The sequence below is a fragment of the Pristis pectinata genome, chromosome 6, assembly GCF_009764475.1.
Source record: "Pristis pectinata isolate sPriPec2 chromosome 6, sPriPec2.1.pri, whole genome shotgun sequence".
In the NCBI taxonomy this organism is placed as follows: domain Eukaryota; kingdom Metazoa; phylum Chordata; class Chondrichthyes; order Rhinopristiformes; family Pristidae; genus Pristis; species Pristis pectinata.
The window spans coordinates 90344581-90365022 of record NC_067410.1 but is presented as its reverse complement, the minus strand read 5'-3'; the positions used below and the strand labels follow the sequence as shown (position 1 = coordinate 90365022).

General features: G+C 37.4%; 2 protein-coding genes across 7 annotated transcripts in view; one reads left to right on the top strand and one right to left on the bottom strand.

The window, feature by feature from the left end:
* Positions 1-20442, bottom strand: part of mcf2l2 (MCF.2 cell line derived transforming sequence-like 2) — a 235805-nt gene that overhangs the window by 84244 nt on the left and 131119 nt on the right. For both annotated transcript variants that reach the window (XM_052018737.1, XM_052018738.1), the window contains 2 exons: positions 14137-14240; positions 13260-13348 (listed from right to left, as the gene is read on the bottom strand). In XM_052018737.1, coding sequence (XP_051874697.1) covers positions 13260-13348; positions 14137-14240 — 193 coding nt within the window. The remainder of the gene's footprint in view (positions 1-13259; positions 13349-14136; positions 14241-20442) is intronic.
* b3gnt5a (UDP-GlcNAc:betaGal beta-1,3-N-acetylglucosaminyltransferase 5a) overlaps positions 1-20442 on the top strand; it is a 34988-nt gene that overhangs the window by 6446 nt on the left and 8100 nt on the right. For 3 of the 5 annotated variants that reach the window (XR_007956529.1, XR_007956530.1, XR_007956532.1), the window contains exons 2-3: positions 4339-6127; positions 12491-12583. Coding sequence is in view for 1 of the 5 variants with exons in the window: in XM_052018745.1 (XP_051874705.1) it covers positions 4691-5824 (1134 nt within the window). In the remaining 4 variants the exon portion in view is untranslated. Of the gene's footprint in view, positions 1-4338; positions 10149-12490; positions 12584-20110; positions 20245-20442 lie in introns of those variants that run through there. The other 2 variants (XR_007956531.1, XM_052018745.1) reach the window with 2 other exon arrangements.

Here is a 20442-nt window from a genome sequence, read left to right as displayed (position 1 = left end):
TTTAGTGATTTCCCCCCCCCCCCCCCGAAACGGTGTTACGAATCACCTGTCAGGGTACTCGGCATTACAAAAGTGTCAGGAATGCTTTCTGTAATCATCTGTGACACACGGCTTTATTGAAGCCACACAGGAATTTGTAACTCCCTATTACTCATGATGTCAGCTGGCAGTTGCGAACATCAGTATGTCATGAGAGGCTCATTGGTAGTTCTCCATTGTCACACTGTTAAATTATGAAAAAATGCAACCTGCATGTTTTTGTTTTCATCAAAGATGAGACTGTATCCTTGAATGCAGATTAAAGATTCTGAAATTCAGTGATAATATAGAATTGGGCATATTTGGGCATTAATTGGTTTTGGTATTTCATTGACTATGCTTCATTATACAGATTACTTAACTGCTTGGTTATGTTACCCAACTATCTGTATTATTTTGGTTTGGTGAGATTTGTAGAAATGTGTTACTTGTGGTAAGGCTTCTGTAAGTGGTTTTTCTGAAGAACAGTTGATGGTTCAGGCTGGAGATGCGTGATTCTGCAGGTACTGGAATCTGGAACAATACACACAAAGGGTGTCAACCTGAAACGTCAACTATTTATTTCCCTCCATAGATGCTGCCTGACCTGCTGAGTTCCTCCAACATTTTGTGTGTAATGCTTGTTTGAAAGATGCATAATTTCTAACCACAGAAAGGAGAGGGGTAGAGGCAACACAAATAGACGGGGTGGTGAAGGCAGCGTGTAGCACGCATGCCTTCATTGGTTGAGGCTGCATGTGGCATGCTTGCCTTCATCGGTCGAGGCCTTGAGTCCAGGAGTTAGGATGTTATGTTACAATTGTACGAAACATTAGTTAGGTTACACGGAGTATTGTGTGCAGTTCTAGTTGCTGCACTACAGGAAAGATGTGATGAAGCTAGAGAGGGTGCAGAAAAGATTAACAAGGATGTTGCCTGGGTTGGAGGGCTTGAGTTATAAGGAGAGATTCATACAGACTTTTCAGGGTAGAAATAGGATTATTTTTCCCCTGACTAGGTTGTCTAGAACCAGGGTTCACCATCTCAAAATGGGTTTGTCAGTCAGGAATGAAATTTCCCTGCACAAAAGGACAGTGAATCTTTGAAATTCTCTACCCGAGGGCCATGGAGGATCAGTTGCTGAGTGTTTAAGATGGAGACTGAGATTTTTTTGATTTTAGGGCATATGCAGGAAAGTGTTGTGATAAGTTTTAATTGAATGGTGGGCCAGGATTTTGTTAGGATTCATTGTCATCCAAATTGCATGGATATAGTTGAGTAAGTGTATGATTTGTCTTTGTCATGTTATTAGCCAATATAGATCCAAAAATGTGCAGTGGCACCAGCAATACTAAAATTATGTACAAACAGACTAGAAATAACAGCCCCAATGATTATTGGGCCTGTTAATTCTAGTCTGTTTGTACATAATTTTTTCCTCCAAGTTACAATACAAAACTTTTCCTGGATATTGGTGTTGCTAGTCAGTCATCTGTATTGATCTTCTAATTCTTTGGTGGAGGCTGGCCTCACAATAGTATGCCTTGATTTTGAACTGCAGCAAATCAGGAGATGAAAGTTCTCCTTGTGTCTTTCAATAAGACTAGGCAATCAGAAGTGATGATGGAACAATAAGGTCCAAGTTATAATGGTGTGTGACTTTCCATAGGCTTTTCTCCTATCAGGTAGTGCAGACAGGGAGATGTTTTTGAAGAGTTCTTGCCAAGTGTATAATGCATGCTGCAGCCTCAATGTACTGGTGGGAGAGGGAGTGCATATATAAAGCATTGGATAAATTGCTGATCAAGTGGATTGTTTTGTGAATAATGCATCCTGTAGCCTCTAATTGTCATGGTTTTTGGGTATTCTAATTAAAGGCAGCCTTTGGGATGTCATAGTGCTGTGACCGCTTGACCAAAAGCATGACAAGTTTGGAATGCAGATCTTTAGGACTACAAGGGAGTTATTGTTGGGACCTGTTGTTTCTGCTTGTCTCGTGTGCCCAGCTGCGTTTGTTAGTATGTAGAAATAATTGATGCTTGATGCATCTAATGCTAGAATCTTGATGGATGGTTAAAATGGGAAGAATCAACCATTTTACAGTCTGAGATGAAAATGTTATTTTCCTGGAACCTTGCTTTTCTCTGGTTCCTTTCTATAGGATTATTGGATTATTTGCCTAATTTTCATCACTAGTTGAGAAAAAATTCTTCCAACTTGCTAGGAAAACTGAAGCACTCACTTTTGGGTGGTTTTGTTTCTGATGCACTCTTCTCCGTTCCAAGGGTTGAGCATCGTCTGTGGTGTTGATTGAGGTTGAAGATTGTGGTGGAATGCAGTTCTGATTATGCACTACCTGATGGCAGTTTGGAACTGGATATCTGTTGACCTGTGCAATTTGAGACTGGTCATGTGAGAATAGGACTTCATGTCCAAATGAAATGTGCAATACCCACTAGTACCAACGGTCATGGATGGATAGATACATCTGCAACAACAGGTTGTTGAGAATGAGATCGGCTACAATATTCTACCATTGTGATTCTTTTGCAAACTGCTAAGTCCAGTCTGGCAGTTATGTTCAGAACTCGGTAGTGGCAGTTTATGAACTTTGAAGTCCCTCCCCAGAAAGTATTCAATTCCTTTGCCGTCCTCTGATTCCTCCAGCATGGAGTATTTGAAGTATTGCCTCTGAGAGAGTTAATTATTAAGAAGCTTTCTACTCTTGGGCTGAATCAGTGAGATGTCTTGGGGTCCAAATTTAGTGTTTTGAGAACTTCCATTAGAATATACCAGTGTAGTGATTTTTTTTTGCCTGAGTGGCAGGACCTGTCCAGGGATGGTGATGGACGAGCCTGGAACATTGGCTGATACTTGTTTCATTTTCTGCTTGATGTTCAAAATTGCCATTACATTGCAGCTTTGCTGTTTTGCATCCCATTGTTTCCATGGTATAGCCAAACAATGAAAACTGCAATCCAGCTATTTCAGCAACACTTGCTGAACAATTCCAAGTACTTCAGTCTGGTTATCAGTTCTTTTGGTGTATACTCTCCACCCTTTAATATGTTAAAACTAAAATCTCCCATTTATTTGTATGTGTAAAGTAATTCACTTTTTGTGAATAAAGGTATTTCTGTGCAGCTTATCGGATTAATACAAGGACAATACCAAAATGAGTAGAAACCATTGGGCTGGGTCATGCTGATGGCTAGCAGGTGGAACAGAGTAAAGAAGTGGAAGCTATGATTGTATTGAATAGTGGAGCAATGGTCATCTCCTGCTTCTAATTTCTATTTTTGTTTGTATCTGCAGTGCTTCTGTCAGTGTGTTCTGAATTCTGAGAAGCTTCTGGTAACTTTCAAGATTTTTGCAATGGATGATTTAAGTAAACTTGTATTAAGCAAACAGTATCCAGCCTACATCCCATTGTCAGTGCATTGCCTGGGAAATTTAGCCATTTCACAGCTATAGTTGAAGTTGGAGGATAGCTATAGAATAAATGCAATACTTCATTTGTCTGCAGAAGGATTCCACACAATAAACCAAAGCTGTCTTCTTTCAGCAGCCTATTGAAAGGTTTCATTAAGTGTACCAAAAATGACATTTGCTACCTATAGGGCCCTTGACATAGAATTTCTTTTAAGTGTAATTTTAAAATATACACAATTAATTTTGATGTTCTTTTAAAGGTAATAGCATGGAAAACTTGCAGAGACCTCCAGGAAAGTGGATCTGACAATTTTGAAGACTTGTATGAGTTGTGGTTTTTCTCAATGTATTTGTCAGGCAAAGTGCCTGAATGTACATAAATCAGGCATAGATTGAAAACCTGCTGCAACATTAGAGCTGGGTGCCTTGAGCATAATTAACATATGTCACAACTGGAATCTTTTAATTTTTGTACTTATTGGCATTATTGTTTTCTGTATGGTGTTGACACTTTCAGGTCAAGGTAGTTAAGTTGTTTTAAAGTGAAAATAGCACTTTCAAAAAGATATTTGTTACCTCCTTAGTTTATAACTTCACCCCTGTCCATTCACCTACCATAGTTCATTGTGTATTATCTAAAATAACTGGATTTATTTTAAAGATAAAATTTTAAATGATGATCTCTTGGGTGTAACCCTTCCTTGAGGTGAATGATCATTACTGTAGTTGCATGTAGCAGGTATTCAAAGCAGGAAAAAAAAACCTGAAACCTTGTTCATTTATGTGATGGATCAAAGTCTGCACTGACAATACTTTTTCCAACTTTTGTGATATTTCCAACTTTTTAAAAAATTCTTCAATCTAATGAATTTGTGTTAATCTTGACAGGTTCCACGATGCATTGGAATAATCAAGAAGTAGAATGATATCATTAAAAATCACAAAGATGAAGGTCATGGATTTGGATTCTGTTCTTTGATTTTTTTTCCCCATTCACATGCACAGCCCCATTAATTCCTGGGAGTAAGCACTGGAATTTGAAATCTGCTAATAATAAAACAGCAAGAGATGCCTCATTTTTATAATTCAAACAGCTAATTGTATGTATTGGATAGCATTCCACCACAGTAGATCTACTTAGTTATATCGGCTATGCAAGACAGCACCAAAATCTCAAGAAACAAAGAGCACAAAAGTCTTGAATTCTGTTTGACTGTCAAATAAAAACTAAATTTTCAAGATGACTACTGTGTACAGAAGAAGAAAATGTCAGTTTCTCCAGTTAGTTGTCACTTGTTTTTCCTGCTGCTTTATCCTACTATATTGGGAGGAGCTAGATGCAAATGTCATTAGTCATTTGAAGTCTTACTCTTACAGGTATCTCATCAATAGTTATAATTTTTTGAATGATAGCATGACTCTGAACAAGGAGACAGCAGCTAGCCTTCACAGTTACAGATACTTGATCACCCATGAAAATAAATGCAAAGATCAGGACGTGTTACTCCTTCTGTTTGTGAAAACCTCTCCTGAAAACCGTCCTCGGCGGGATGCTATTCGTCAGACTTGGGGCAATGAACAATATATAAATTCAGAGTTGAAGGTCACCATTAAGGTAATTTTTGTTTTGGGAGTACATAAAGATCTCTCCCAAAGAGACATTGTACAGCATAAGTTATTGATAGAAGATCAACAGCATTCTGACCTCATCCAACAGGACTTCTATGATGATTTTCACAACCTTACACTGAAACTAATCTTCCAGTTCAAGTGGGCAAATACTTTCTGCCAAAATGCTAAATTTGTTATGTCCTCCGATGATGATGTTTTTGTACACACTCCAAATCTAGTAAACTACCTGCTACAGCTAGATAAAGAAACAAGTAATTTCTGGATTGGTCGCGTACACAAGGGTGCACCCCCTGTAAGAAACAAAGAAAGTAAATACTATGTTCCATATGAAATGTATCAATGGCCTGCATATCCCGATTATACAGCAGGTGCTGCATATGTTGTGTCCCAGGATGTTGCAGTGAAAGTCTACGAGGCCTTAATGACTCTAAACAGCAGCCTTTATATAGATGATGTCTTTATGGGCATTTGTGCCAAAAAGATGGGAGTACCACCGCAACATCATGTATATTTTGCTGGTGAAGGAAAGGCCCCGTATCATCCATGTATTTATAACCAAATGATGACCTCTCATGGGCATGTAAAAGATATCCACCATTTGTGGAGGGAGGCCACACATGCAAAAGTGACTTCTCTCACCTCTGGATTCTGGGGACAACTTTACTGTCGACTTATCAAAATGTTCCTTCTCTGCAAACCATACTATGTAGACACGTATCCTTGTATTGCTGCATTTTCCTAGTGCACTATTTACATGAAGTAAAAACAGCACTGAATTTGTTACTCTGGTTGGATTTGGTGGGTAAAGAGTAAAGAAATTGAAAATATCAAATGGAGAAGTTTAATTGAGAACAAATTGACTTTTAACTACTCTTGAATGTTTTTTTTGACTGTTCATAGATTTTGTTTAAGTGCAAGATACCAAGTATCAACAGTTTACAAAATGGGAAAACCAAATGATCTGTCAAGTAAATGGAGACTTATACTAGTGTCTGCTGCTGCAATTCTCCAGAAGCTGTCTGCAGAGATCTAGTTGGAGAAAATGGTGAGCAGTGATCAAATGCAGAGAAATATAATATCTAGGCAGCCCTGATTACTCTGCCATGAAGCATTTTGCCAACTAGTCCACAAACTCTTAATTGTACATGCACATTTTAACTGGTTTAATTAGATAAATGGCCAAATATAACACTTGGCTGTTGCTACATTTTGCACCTGGTAGCAATTTTCTAAGCAGTAAATACTCATAGCAATTTGTATGAAGATGTGCATCCTGGATATTTCAAGTAATTGTCCTTTTTTTCTTATGATTTTAAAAGATATTTCCTATTGAGACAAAAATTCATATGAAATTAACATTTCCCTTCCCAACCCACCATGTTTTTCAGCCATTTGGTACCTTATAAATCCAATATCCAGTAACTTTTCCTAAAAGTAAAACTTATTAAATCCATGTTCTTTCAGGTACTTTGATATCCATCAAATATCTCTATCTTAGGAAAGAAATGCAATCAAAGGTCATGTTAAAGTTAATTGCATGGCATGTACAAATCAGGGCTTTAAGGCACTAAGAATATTTCTAAATATTTTATTGCTCTTGTTATCCAAATGCAGTAAAATGATAGCTAAATATTTCTGATAAGCAAGCCTCTGAATCTTTTGTTTGCAAATATGAGCCAGTGGTTTACATGTGAAGATGAAGTTTCACTTCTGTCTCTTAATTTAAAATTATTTTTTAAGAAAGAGAGCATTCTGTATACTCTGCTAATTTTCTCCCACTGTTATCATATCACTGACCTCTCCTCAATGAAGAGAAAATAAATCATTCACTTCATCTTAAATGCCATCAATCCTGTGCTGCAATTGATGATGGCAGAAGAGCTGCAGTTTGAAGTGAGCTAGTTTTTGTCTGTATTTACGTGTGTGTGTGTGTATTCCAAGTAATGCTCATCCCAGAAATGTGAACCAGTAAATTTTTGGGTTGGGTATGGTGTTGAAAAGGCACCTTGCCAAGTTTATTGTATTGCCTCTTTAGCATAGCTGATTTTTTTTTCAAGTTTTAACTTTTTTTGCTTCATTTTGTGTGTATGCAAATAACCTTCTTGATGCATGTTTTTCATTGAGCAAACTAATTTAGAAACTGATCTTTTTGAAATTTGAAAGTAATGTGATTACACAAGTAAACTGCTGATTTGAAGAAAAATCCTCACGTTTTGATTTTATTAGATATACTTGATGTACAATTCTTAAAATATTTAGTACATATCGAATATACAATGCTCATGAACTAATCTCAACCCAATACCATCACCAAGCTCATTCCAGATCTAAGTTTTGATTCTTGAGTTGCTCCAGTTAACAGATGAATCCTCTCATCAACATCTAGTTCTGGTTAAATAGTAAATCTTCCTACCATATACATCCATTGTCTTCCCATCCTGCTACTGCAGTTTTTGCCTTTTAATTTCAGTGTGGTGAAATAGTGCAAGAAATTGTCAGCTTGGCACAATGTGCAATGAATGTGTGTAAACTCTATAATAAATTAGTCTAATGATTTGCATCAACTTAAAGCTTGAAACAAACCAAGAATTCCTGCTTTATCAAAAAGATAATTCATCTGCAAGCCTTCAGCATCTTTATCCTATAAATTAATGTGTTGCTGTGCACTTCAGTAGCTTTGTCTTGGGGCCTTTAGAAATATGAACTAAATCATGCTCTTTTGAGCATATGCTTTGCTGAGCCATAGATTTTACATATTGATATTACATACTGTATTTCATATGCTAACTTGACATTTAAAAGAATACTGAATTCCCCTTATTAGCCTGAAATACTGGTTTGTCTCAATGCCTGGTTGCCGCATTTGACCAAGTGAAGTTGGGTGATATTATTTCAACCTGGCACACAAGGTAATTGGTTAACTGCTCTGATTGCCATATTTATAAACCTGGAGGAATGATGTGCAGTTTGCTAGCTTGACAAAGTTTGCTTCAGAATATTTTATTTTGATTCCAAGAGACCAATCTCTTGTATTTATACTGCTAAGCTTGGCTTCTTATCACAGCATCAACTTTATGAACACCCCAAACATTAATTGGTTTACATATGTACTGTGTAAGGAAAGAAAAGGTTTAGCAGTTTAAATGCTTAAAATTTATTCTCTAGAATCAAAACAAAGCTACTTTTTAAAAAAAAAGGCATTTGCTTTAAACAATCCCTACATATGCCACTTGCAGATTAATTGTGCAGTAAATTAAAATGAGAATTATAGCATGCTATCCACTGATATTTGGATTCTGGGCAATTGATAACGATGATGATTCCATGAACTGCAGTGGGAAAATCTAGAGAAGGGAAGGTGTACTAAGGGTCGCCCCTCAAATGTCTGATTTACAGATTTTTGTATGTACATAATTATACGTACTGTAAATTAGTTTTAAAAGCTAGATATGATGGATTTAGGAATTTACATGTTGTACTTGTGTAAAGAACATAAAATATTTATTTAAAAACTATTTGGATTTGGTTTCTTAAAGTTTGGATGGGAGTGTGGAGGAGAAATTTCACCGCTGACTGATTTTTTTTTGCCTGAGTTTGTCCCAAACATTTGTTCCACATGCTTGGCTATGATATTTCAAGTTAAAGTCCACATCTCTGCTTCACGTTTCTAAACCTGTAGCAGTTTTAAAGGTTTTCCTTACTCTTCTGCTTTTGATCAATTTATTTTACATAATGGTAGTGTTGTAGAAACTATAGTACATCTTTTGGTGCTCTTTAAAAAAAAAATAGAGCATGTCAGTTGCAATTCTCTCATTTGGCAAGAAATAATTTGGTAAATATAGATGTATATTTTTAAAGAAAATAACATTCACTTTCTCATTTAAACTAAAATTTGTTTAACCAACTAACTTTTTTTGGAAATTGATTAACAAGAATGTTTGTTCAAATGAACTTGGGCAGACTTCACCCAGTTATTATACAGTAATTCAGTCTCAAAAAATTACTATTACTTGTATGTAAATCGGCATTTTCACTTGGGACACGAAGTTAGTGTAGGATATAGGAAAACACATTTGTCTGTAATGGATAAACTTTCCTTTGAGTTGGGCAGTTTTGAGGAAATATTGCAGTGGATTTTAACTACGTTGTTTCAAACCAGTTCAAGTACCAAAGGTTGCCAGAAGTGGGAAACTTGTTCTATTCTTCAGCATTTGTTACTTATTCATCTGGTGGATGATACATGATGTAAATCTACATTCTTTACCCAGATCATTTTATCATTTTCTAGCCCTCAATTGCCAAATATCACAATCACTTCCACATGTTCAAAGTAACACTCTGAATAAGGTAGATTGTAAATGCAACACTGAAGAAAAATTACAAGTGGATTTTTACAAGTGCTATTAGGATGTTATCCTGTTTTCTCATACATTAAAAGGATTTTTGCTTCTGAATTTTAATACGAATAAATTTGATGCATTAAATTTAAGTGACAATTTTAGCATTTTCTAAAGTATCACCGTAAATTTTTAAAAATTAAACCATTGAACACTTTCTCCTAAAAGATTTACTGCTCTACAGTGTACATCTGAGATATCTTGCTGTTACAGGAATAGAGTTTTCTATGCCATAAGCTGTTTACTGTTAGGGCTAAAAGGTTGCACTAAAGGTAGAATTGATTACACCTCAATTTAGTACTTGTGACTTATCTTGCACAAATATTTATTTCATAATTCAGGTTAAATCAACAAATTTAAGCTTTTAAGCCAAAGTAGATTTTGTAGTCACTTAAATTATCTGAAATGCAGTGGCATAATTTAAAGGTTTGTGTAGCTATGTTTGGAAATGTGTACTTTACCTCATTACATTTTTACTCCATTATAAACCTTGTAGATGTATTTATGAAAGGGTTCGATGTTTTGTTAAGAAGTACTTGTTGGAAGCCTCATGCTAGTTTTGCACCTGTTTAAATTTTCTAGCTTGGCTAGAAAATATATTTTTGTATTTTGACACTTTCAAATGTTACGGATAACTTGTCCCAAAAAAATAAAAGTTATATAAAGTATCAAATTTTGTCTTAATCAATAATTCAAAGTTAGCAAAGTTCTGCATGAATATTTTGTGCTGCACAGGTCAAATAATAGTGTTGCCACTACAGTTAAGTAGACACAAAATATTTTTACTTTAAAATAAATTTAGAGAAAGAAAACATGCTATCTAACAAGAATGGGAAAACTGACAATTGCCCCAAAACTTTTGAAGATGGTGGTGAGGGGGGGGAGGGTGGAGAAATGGGAAGGCACAGTGTTTGCAAAAATTTGGGGAAACAATGGATTGTATAAAAAAGAAACCAGTGGCAGTAGAATTAAGACCCAGATGTTGTGGCTGTTAATGGGGAAACTGATCATGCACTGTTGGATCTTTTGTAAAGAGTAATGTAAATGAGAAGGGAGATGGTATTTTTGGGTAATAGTCAATACCTGCCACAAGTGGATCTTTTAGGAAAACTAACAGATTTGCTTTGCTTCATCTTACTGTTCATTGTTCTCTTGCTCTCGCTCCACAGCTGATGCCTGCCCAGCTAAGTATTTTCATTTGCAGCAACGCACAGTGCTGGAGGTACTCAGCAGGTCAGGCAGCATCTATGGAAAGAATTAAGTAGTTGATGTTTCAACTTCATCAGGACTATTTTTATTTTCTGTTTTTCTAATTTCCTTCTCCATAATATTTCCCATTTTAGGATGGGTGCAATCAAGTTCAGGAACTTAAAGATTTTTGAGGAAGTAATGCATCTGTCATTGCATCAAAAAGATGCAAATCATATTTGACAACTTATCAGATGAATGCATTCAAGGATTTTTAAGAAGTTAGATGTGGGACAGTAGCTCGAAAGGACAGTGGTTTTTGAGAAGTGGTTGACTTATAAATTAGTGGCTTACAAAAATGAAAGGTTAACTTTGTTTCAAATGATCTGTGGACAGGTCTCTTAGTGAATCCTGTGAATTAAGGACACCTATGGGAACTGAGGTTGGGTGTTCTTTATTGATGCTGATGATTTTTTTTTAAACAGTTCTTGTATAAAATTAATTGGAAGAGCTGACTATTCTGGATTGAATTTCTCTTGGTGTTCCTTCATTTTGCCTTTACCTTGGATCATGCCTAATTGCCAGTGAGATGCATCTTCAATTCACTCTTGTTAAACTTCTAATTTTGGCATCCCATTCCTTCTCTTTGTGAGAAGGATGTTGTGATCTTGGAATCTAATACACTGGCAGCTAGCACAGTGCTATGGGTGCTGCTGGGCCAGTTAATTTGTGTGGGTGAAGTGATGCACCCTTCTCCTCTTTTTCCTCCCCCCCCCCTCCCCTTCAAAAACAAATCCTGTTCCCTATTTCTTCACCTGAACCACTCTGCAGTTTTCCCTTCTCTCTCCCTGAGCCACTTCTCCCTATTCCATATCCTACAGCCTCCCTCTTATTACAGTAAGCGGAAGACTACTTATCCTCACTTTTTTTTCGCTCTCTGCCTTCTCCCCCAAGACACTATTTCTGATTCCTTGTTCCTCCTCCAGCAACCCTTTTTTCTCTTTCTTCCTTCCCTGCCCCCCACTCTGGTCCCTTTTAAATTCTTGTGTGAATTACTTGGCTTTTGTGGAATTGTGAGTTCTTCAAACATCATGCAGAGTATCAGGGGAAAAAAACCTGAATAAATCTATGCATGATTTCAAACTCAGCAGTTTTTCTCCCAATTCAGCTAATATCTTAGAGATCATCATCCTCTTGGCTCAAGTTTACATGATGACCCTCATTTTATGTTGCAAACACTGGGCTGTGAAGATTGTTTACAGCTGATAATTTGGGATATGTGGTTCTAAGAGCCTGTATCTGTTGTAATTGTGGCTGCGGGTAAAGAGGTTGTCTTCACAACATTTTGCTTCATACTGATCTGCATATGAGTCCTTTTTAAAGAATGAGGTGATCTAGTATTATAAGGATCATTACGACAAAATTATTTTGTTGCTTAAATTTAAAAACGTCAACAAATTTATAATCATCATTAACAATGCTAGTTTAAAAAGCATTAAGGCAGGCTTGCATTTCCATCACATGACTTCACTACGTCCTAAAGCACTTCACGGCCAATGAAAATAATGCACTTTTTTTAAACATTACTAGTCATCGTTGTAGTGTAGAAAACTTAGCAGCCTGTTTAAGCAGAGTAAGGTCACAAATAACAATATGATAGTGGTCAGATCTTTGTTGCTTTACTTACAAAATTGGAAAATTCTGCTTCTCTCTGAAATTGTCTTGAGACTACACACGCCTGTCTGAATTTAACATCACATCTAAAATGAGGCAATTCTGATCATGCAGCACTTATTCATTATTAAACTGGTATATTTGCCCAGATTCTTGTGCTGAAGCTATGCAGTGGAAGTTGAACTTGCAATCTTCTGATTTGGATGAAAAACTACAAAGAAATCGGATCTGACATTCAAAAGGTGAGAAATAGTTCTCTGCATGTCTTGTTTGAAAAGTTGTTTGTGAAAGGATCTCTCTCTCCCAAATATTTACCCACCTGCCAACAGTATTGGTGTACAGAACTTTTGCAATGCACATTAATATAAAAACATAACAAAAAGCAATAGACCTTTCACTCTTTCCAGCCTGCCCTTCATTTCAATACGATCATAGTTGATCCTATTATTCAATATCATATTCTTGCCCTCTCCCCATAATGCTTAATGTCAAAATCTGTCCTCCATCTCAAATATTCAATGACTTGGCCTCCACAGCCTTCTGAGGTAAAGAATTCCACTGTCCTTTGAAGACACACCTTCTCAGTTCAAACTGCTTTAGCCCATGTCCTAACACTGATTTTCTCTTCCCCCTCCCCCCCGCCAAACACCACCACCACCACCACATTCTGCACAACCCAGCCGTGAAAAGCATCCTCCCTGCACCTAGGCTGTCAGAAAATTGTACCTTTCAATGAGATCTCCTCTGATTCATCTAAACCATAATGAATACAGGGCTAGTTGACCTTGCCTCTCCTTGTATGACAATCCTGGCATCCAGGAATCAGTCTGGTGGTCCTTTGCTTAAACACTCTCTATTGGCAAGCATGTCCATTCTTGTGCAAGGACAGACCTTGAGAACAATGAGCAGGAATCTTACCTCCTCCTCGTAGACAGGTTTTCTTCACTTTCAGCTGTGACTTGGATGGGACTGGATCCCCCCTGACTGGCTTCAAGCATCACTTCAATCTAAAATGGAAGGAGCGGGAGAGGGAAAATATGAAACTGCATAAATAAGTTACTGATGCAGCAAAAACTTTGAAGGCATTAATATCAGACAAATGTCTTGCAAAGAATGGTAAACTTCAACTAATGCCTTGTGTTATGCTGTATTGAAATTAATCTGGAAAACTGTCAACAAGGTCAGGCTACCAACCTCATGCCAGATTACATTTTTGCGTAATTCAAAAAGCTTTTCCATTTTAGTCATGATATAACTCCAGAACTACTTTTGAAATGTTCTGAATGTTGATGGTTACTGTTACATCTCCCCAAGCCCTGTTCCTAAATGTTTGGTTGACCCTGCCACCCAGGCAAATGCAGATTCCCTTAAAAAGATATTTAGCTACTCTTTATTCAAACAGTCTCTAGGTAACGTATTTGCCTATCTGATTCGGGCTTACTGAGAAGTATAGGTGAGTTATAATTTCATCATTTCCTTCAGCTATATTTGCCCGCAACATGAAGCTAAATGACAAACTTAAGGAACCAAATCAACATCAAAGTTAAGTCGAAGGGAATTGTGAATAGTAAAAGCTATTGCTGTAATCTACTGACCTTTAGCAGCAATAATTACTACTACATCAATTTCCTCTCCACAGCAAGTTGCTCAAAAAAATAATTAAAAATTGTTAAATGTTTTTAAGCAAAATATAACGTTAACAATTTTATCACATCCTTTTATGCATGTTTGAATGTCTGTAGGTGCATGTGAACAAGGCTATAACCAATGTAAAAGCAAACCAGTATTTACTTACCTTTAAGTTTCCTTTTGGCTTCTTCGCGTTTCTTTTCTTTGCTAATTCTGTCTCTATCGGCAGCTTTGAATTGCTAATGTTATCTAAACTCCTTCTACTGGGAGCTGTGGAATAATTTTTAAAAAATGATGGTTGGTAATGAGAATGATGTACCTGTCCCACTACCAAATGCAAGGATGCAGCCGATTTGTTCTTTTACATAATTATAACTGTGGCCATTTTTTAAAAATAAAAACATATCAAATAGTCTTCATCTGATACATTGAGATATAATAGGTGTAAGTAAAAGACCAAGTGAGATAATGTGCTGTTTTTCCACCATTAACAAGGCATTAGCAAATGCTAATGCCATTTCAAAAAGGCTGCTTTATGTAATGTTATTCTGCTTCTCAAACAGTAGGCATTGCGGTTGAATCTCATATTATTAGCCACTTTCCCCTCAGTTCTAATCTCAAGAATTTAAAGATTAATCCATAATACAACCAGCTATTGGGTACCTTGGCAAAGTATGAATGATCCCACAATGTGGGAAGCAGAGCCCTGTGATTTTGGAGATATCATGGGAGACAGACCCAAGAGTTTAGGGCTGCGGTGTAGTGTGAATGGCAATCGGAGGGGGAAGGGTGCACAGGGAGGTGTTGCAAAGGCCAAGTCACATTAAAAGAATTCATGCAATGGTGTCTTCCACTCGTCAGAACTGCAGTGGAAGCAAGACCTCCTTGACGCTCGGGAACTGCCAAAGAAAAAGGAGATGCTGCAGTTATGGGAGGACGGTGGCAGAAAGAGGGTGAAGGAATCTGCGTTGGTTTCTGAAGAATAGTGCATGGAGGAAGCAGCACCCTTGTGCAAAAAGCACTCATGATAGGAAAATGCCTATGCTTTTGGGAGTCTTGCAACTGCAGCCAAATACTCCTTCCATGTCTTAGTACAAATATTGCATTTGCCAAAATTTTGACGGTTTCCCGCTTCACTGTTAGACCTTTTCTTGTCTTTTTGCCATGCAAGAATGAATGGCAGAGATAGCCTGTGAGGATCCTTTGCCAAGGTTTCTGAGAGTGAGGGTGATTCTGGTTTTGCTTCTGCACAATGCAGTTGGTTGTGCTTGGTTGCTAGGCAATCAAATATAATTGCCTGCACTGCTCTCAAAGTTGGGTCATCTTGTCACTCAGAAACTTGCCCTGAGATTCTTGCAAGCTGCCTCTGCTAGTATATAACACACATACCACATAATATACTTTTCTGCAATGCAACAGTGAGCAGCAGTCAAGAAAAGCTCTGCTGACAATGTAGGAAAACTTTTGTTTTTGACAAATTCAACATTAGAAATGGAAGCAAGTGTAGGCAAATTTGGCCCCTTGTGTCAATTCTGCCATTCAATGACATCATGGCAGATCATTTATCTTGGCATCATTTTCCAGCACTAACATATACCTTGATTCTTTTAATAATTAAAAATCTTATGGATCTTTTTCTTCCATATACTGGGCAATTGACCCTCCACAGCCCTTTTGTTTCCAATGATTCAATACCTTCTGAATGAAGAAATTTCTCATCCCTGTCCTGAATGGCTGACCCCTTATTCTGAGAGTGTAACTCCTTGTTTTGGACACCTAACCAGGGAAGCATCAACTCGTTTAGCCACTAGAAAATTTTTTTTCATGTTTAATGAAGTTGCGTCTTTCTCCGAAATTCAAGATTACAGGCTAACCTGGTAAGTCTTTCTGCAATTAACAAAACAGCCATCCCAAGAATCAATATGGTGAACTTTTTCTGCAATCCTGCTATCATGAGGAAGGTGTGTACTTCAAGGATTTCTGTTCCTTTATCCATTCCAACAATTTGCTCCATATATTTACCATTCACTTAGTTTATTTTTAAAGTATTCTTTTATCTCCTGGTCTTTGTTCATTAACTTTGCCTGCTGAAATAGTGCATCCAACAATTCATGGGATACATTCTGTCAAAGGCATTCCTATCTTTTGAAAGTTCCATCATCTCACAATCAGTTTTTCGTTTTAATATATAAAACATCCTGAGTATCCAATCTTTGTGCATCATTCTCTTGGGTTCTGGTATCAACCTTTTTCTTTCCCTGCACCACCCACTCCCCAAATTATATTAAGTTCCATTCGATTAAGGTCAACCAATCAGATCATCATATCTTCCTGCAGCCTAAAGCTTTCCCCCTCTCAACCACGTGGCCAATTTTGCAATCTATAAATTCCTTTCTTTTATCTTGACTAAATCATTAATATAATTACAAAAAGGGGGACTGGGTACTGTTGAACCCCCACTAGTAACTGCCTTTCATTCACACAAGACCCCTTGATCATTACCCTTTGCTTCTTGCAGTTGAGTTTACCACACTCCCTTCAATCCCATGAGCTTTTACTTTTGTAACCAAATTGCCATGAGGGACCTTGTGAAAAGCCTTTCCTCATTGACCCTCCTTGTTACTTAAAGTATTCAATCACTAATCAGAAGCAACCATCCTTAAATCCATGCTGACTCTCCCTGTTTGAAATAGAAGTATGGAAAGAGAGAATGGAAAAGTAGTTTTTCAGGAGATTGAAACAAAAAGGCACATAAGCAGCAATCAAGATGTAATTACACCCATTCCATATTGTAACATGAAGGAATTCAGAATGTATTGCTGTAGTCTTCAGCTATTTAACTAAATGGATAAGTGATTAATACCCAAGGGGTGACACAGTGGCACGGTAAATAAAGTTGCTACCCCACAGTTCCAGAGACCCAGCTTCGATCCTGAACTCTAGTGGAGTTTGCACATTCTTCCTGTTTGCTGGTTTCCTCCCATGTCCTAAAGACATGTAGGTTGGTAGATCATTTGGACAGTGTATATTGTTCCTAGTGTGTAATGGGTGGCCAATTTTTTTGTGTGGGGAGTGGGGTAGTTGATGAGAATGTAAGGAGGAGAAAATAGGTAAGAGTAGCATTAGTATAAAAATGGGTGCTTGATGGTTGGCATAGACATGGTGGGCTGAAGCTATGTATCTCTCAATGACTAATGTGCAAGTTCCTGTAGACTACATCATCATTCAATTGAACAAGTAGGTTCTTCTAAGCGGTGTTCATCTGCAATATCATCCACATTTGACAAGAATAGTGTCCAAACATTCTCAACTGTTCCCTTCTTAGTTGATGTTGCACACTGAGTTTTCAGTTCCTATTTCAAATTTCTAGTATAGGCAGTTTTCTTCTTTATATCCCTGTATTTGTATAAACTAATGCTGCTACAAATCATGACAATTCCTGCACTTCAGCTTGTACCTTGAAATAATTAATTAAGGTACAAAGTCAATAGGTAAGATTTTATTAGTCGCATGTACATCGAGACACAGTGAAATGCATCTTTGCGTATAATGTTCTGGGAGCAGCCCGCAAGTGTTGTTACGCTCCTGGTGCCAATGTAGCATGCCCACAACTTCCTAACCCGGACGTCTTTGGAATATGGGAGGAAACCAGAGCACCTGGAGGAAACTCATGTAGTCATAGGGAGAATGTACAAACTCCTTACAGACAGAGGCCGGATTTGAACCCAGGTCGCTGGCGCTGTAATAGCGTTACGCGAACCTCTACAAAGCTAAGTAAATAGATTTGTGTGTTTTTAACAGACATTTCAGCAAAATACGTTGAATTTAGCTTGCATTTTTCCATCAGTGCTGAATTTGCCATTAAACAGCTAGTATACAATTGTTATTTTAGGAAGTGTTTAACCAGGGTTTAAAGAAGGAAATTGGAACAGGCTGTTTTCTGGCAAAGATGCTTGGAAAGTGGGAGGCTTTCAAAAGTGAAATATCGAGAGTACAGAAACTGTATGTTTCTGTTAGAATAAAAAGCAAGGCTAGCAGGTTTGGGGAACCTTGGTTATTGAGGGATATTGAAGCCCTAGTAAAGAAAAAGGAGGTGGTACAGGCGGTTAGCCTCAAATGAGGCACTTGAGGAGTACACGGAATGCAAGGGAACACGAGTAATCAGGAAAGCAAAAAGGGGACACAAGGTTGCTCTGGCAGGCAGGGTGAAAGAGAATCCCAAGGGTTTATATAGCTACATTAAGAGCAAAAGGGTAGCAAGGGACAAAATTGGTACCCTCGAAGATCAGCGTGGTCAGCTGAGAAGAGATGGGGAAGATCTTAAATGAATTTTTTTCACCTGCATTTACTCTGGAGACAGACAGAGACTATACTGTAGAACTGAGGCAAGAGTAGCAAGGTCATGGACCGTATCCGGTTTACGGAAGGAGGTGCCGGCTGTTTTGAGGCGCAAGTGAATAAATCCCCAGGGCCTGACTATGTGTCCCCTTGGACCCTGTGGGAGGCTAGTGCAGAAATTGCAGGGGCCCCGGCAGAGATATCTAAAATGTTCTTCGCCACAGGTGAGGTGCCAGAGGATCGCTAATGTTGTTCAAGAAAGGCTCTAAGAAACCGGGGAATTATAAGCTGGTGAACCTGACGTCGGTCATAAGTAAAATATTGGAAGGCATTCTAAGGGACAGGATATATAAGTATTTGTATAGGCAGAGCCTGATTGGGGATAGTCAACATGGCTTTGTGTATGATAGGTCATGTCTAACCAATCTTACCTTTTTCAAGAAGGTCAATGAGAGAAAGGCGGTGGACATTGTCTATGTGGAATTTAGCAAGACCTTTGACAAAGTCCCACAGAGGAAGCTAGTTCAGAAGGTTAAGTCGCTTGGCATTCAGGATGGTGCAAGTGTGGAATGAGCTGCCAGCAGAAGTGGTAGATGTGGGTTCAATTGTAACATTTAAGAGAAGTTTGGATAGGTACATGGATGGGAGGGGTTTGGACGGCTATGGTCCAGATGCAGGTAGCTGGGACTAGGCAGGTCGGCATGGACTAGATGGGCTGAAGGGCTAGTACTCTGACTCCATGAAACCTTAGAACATTGCAATCTGAACCATATCAATTTCTTTTTGAACCAGCAAGTAAAATTCTTTTAATGATTTTTCTTTAATAATAAAAATACTTAATACTTGGTAAACTATTCCCCAAAAAATTTAACATCAAAAAAAAAATCTAATGGATGCTTTCCAAAGTTTGGGAAATTTTTTTCATCTCAACTTTGAATGTAACATAAACCTCAGTGTGAAGATAAGGCATTACCTATGGTCAAAGTAAATAATTATTTTGTTTAACCTGATAGTTGATCCTCTCCTCCTATCGCTTTGAACACCTGTTCTAATATATGCAGTTGTAATTGTTTGCAGCTTAATGTCTGTAAATATGCTTTAAAATGAGATGAGATTCATCTCTTAATCTAATACTACATTGGCTTAATTTGTTATGATGGGTCCTTGCAGATTCCAGGATTGTTTTGTTAACATTTTGCATGTTAAGCTATCATGTAATGAAACAAAGTTCACTTAGCTATTTATCTCAAGTCATTTACATTGAGCTATTAATTTATGATTATTCTTGGTCCATATTAAAAACAATGCTTTTTTTTCGGGCTCTTTTCCATATTAGAATTTTACTTTCATTAAAGATAAGGAAGGAATGAGATGACCATAATTGTTAAATTTGAGTGCACTAGAATTAACAAATTATTGTGATGCACATACAGCTAACAGCAAGAAGAATTTCAGTGCTTTAAGTTATTATTTGAAAGTATCAGATAATTTACATAGAAACTTATACTTCAATTGAATATTGAAAGTAAAAGACTGATATTAATGCTTCAGTACAATGCCAAAATAACTGGTTAGTAATATTGTTCATGCAAGTTAGGTGTTCATGTGTATGACCATAATAACATTTATTATAGTTAGAATTCATAGTAAAGATGGCATCTGTGGAGAGAGAGAGAGTTTATTGTTGTGGGTATACATACTTGGGTTATAAATGCCATGAAAATTGGGCGTTTTGCAGCAGCAGCAGAGTACATTACAAACACTAACTCTATGTTAACTTAAGTTTATGTAATTTGTTTCAGGTTGATGACCTTTCATTATATCCAAGTTTTTAAAAAAAAATTACTGGAAACACTCAGCGGTCAGGCAGTATCTGTGGAAAGAAAAGCAAAGCTACCATTTCAGGACAAGACAGTTCATCAGAACTGGGAAGGAGAAAAACAAGTTAGTGTCAAGCTGTGGGGAAGGTGGGGTTGTATGTATGGGATGAAAGGAGTCTGAGAGGGTGATGCTAGAGTTGCCTCTGTAAATGAGTTATCTGGTGGGTGGGTTAATGAGGGCTATTATGGAAGGAAAGCATGATCCTTCATAAAAGTTATCAAATGAGCATTGTTAGAGAGTAAGAACACAGATA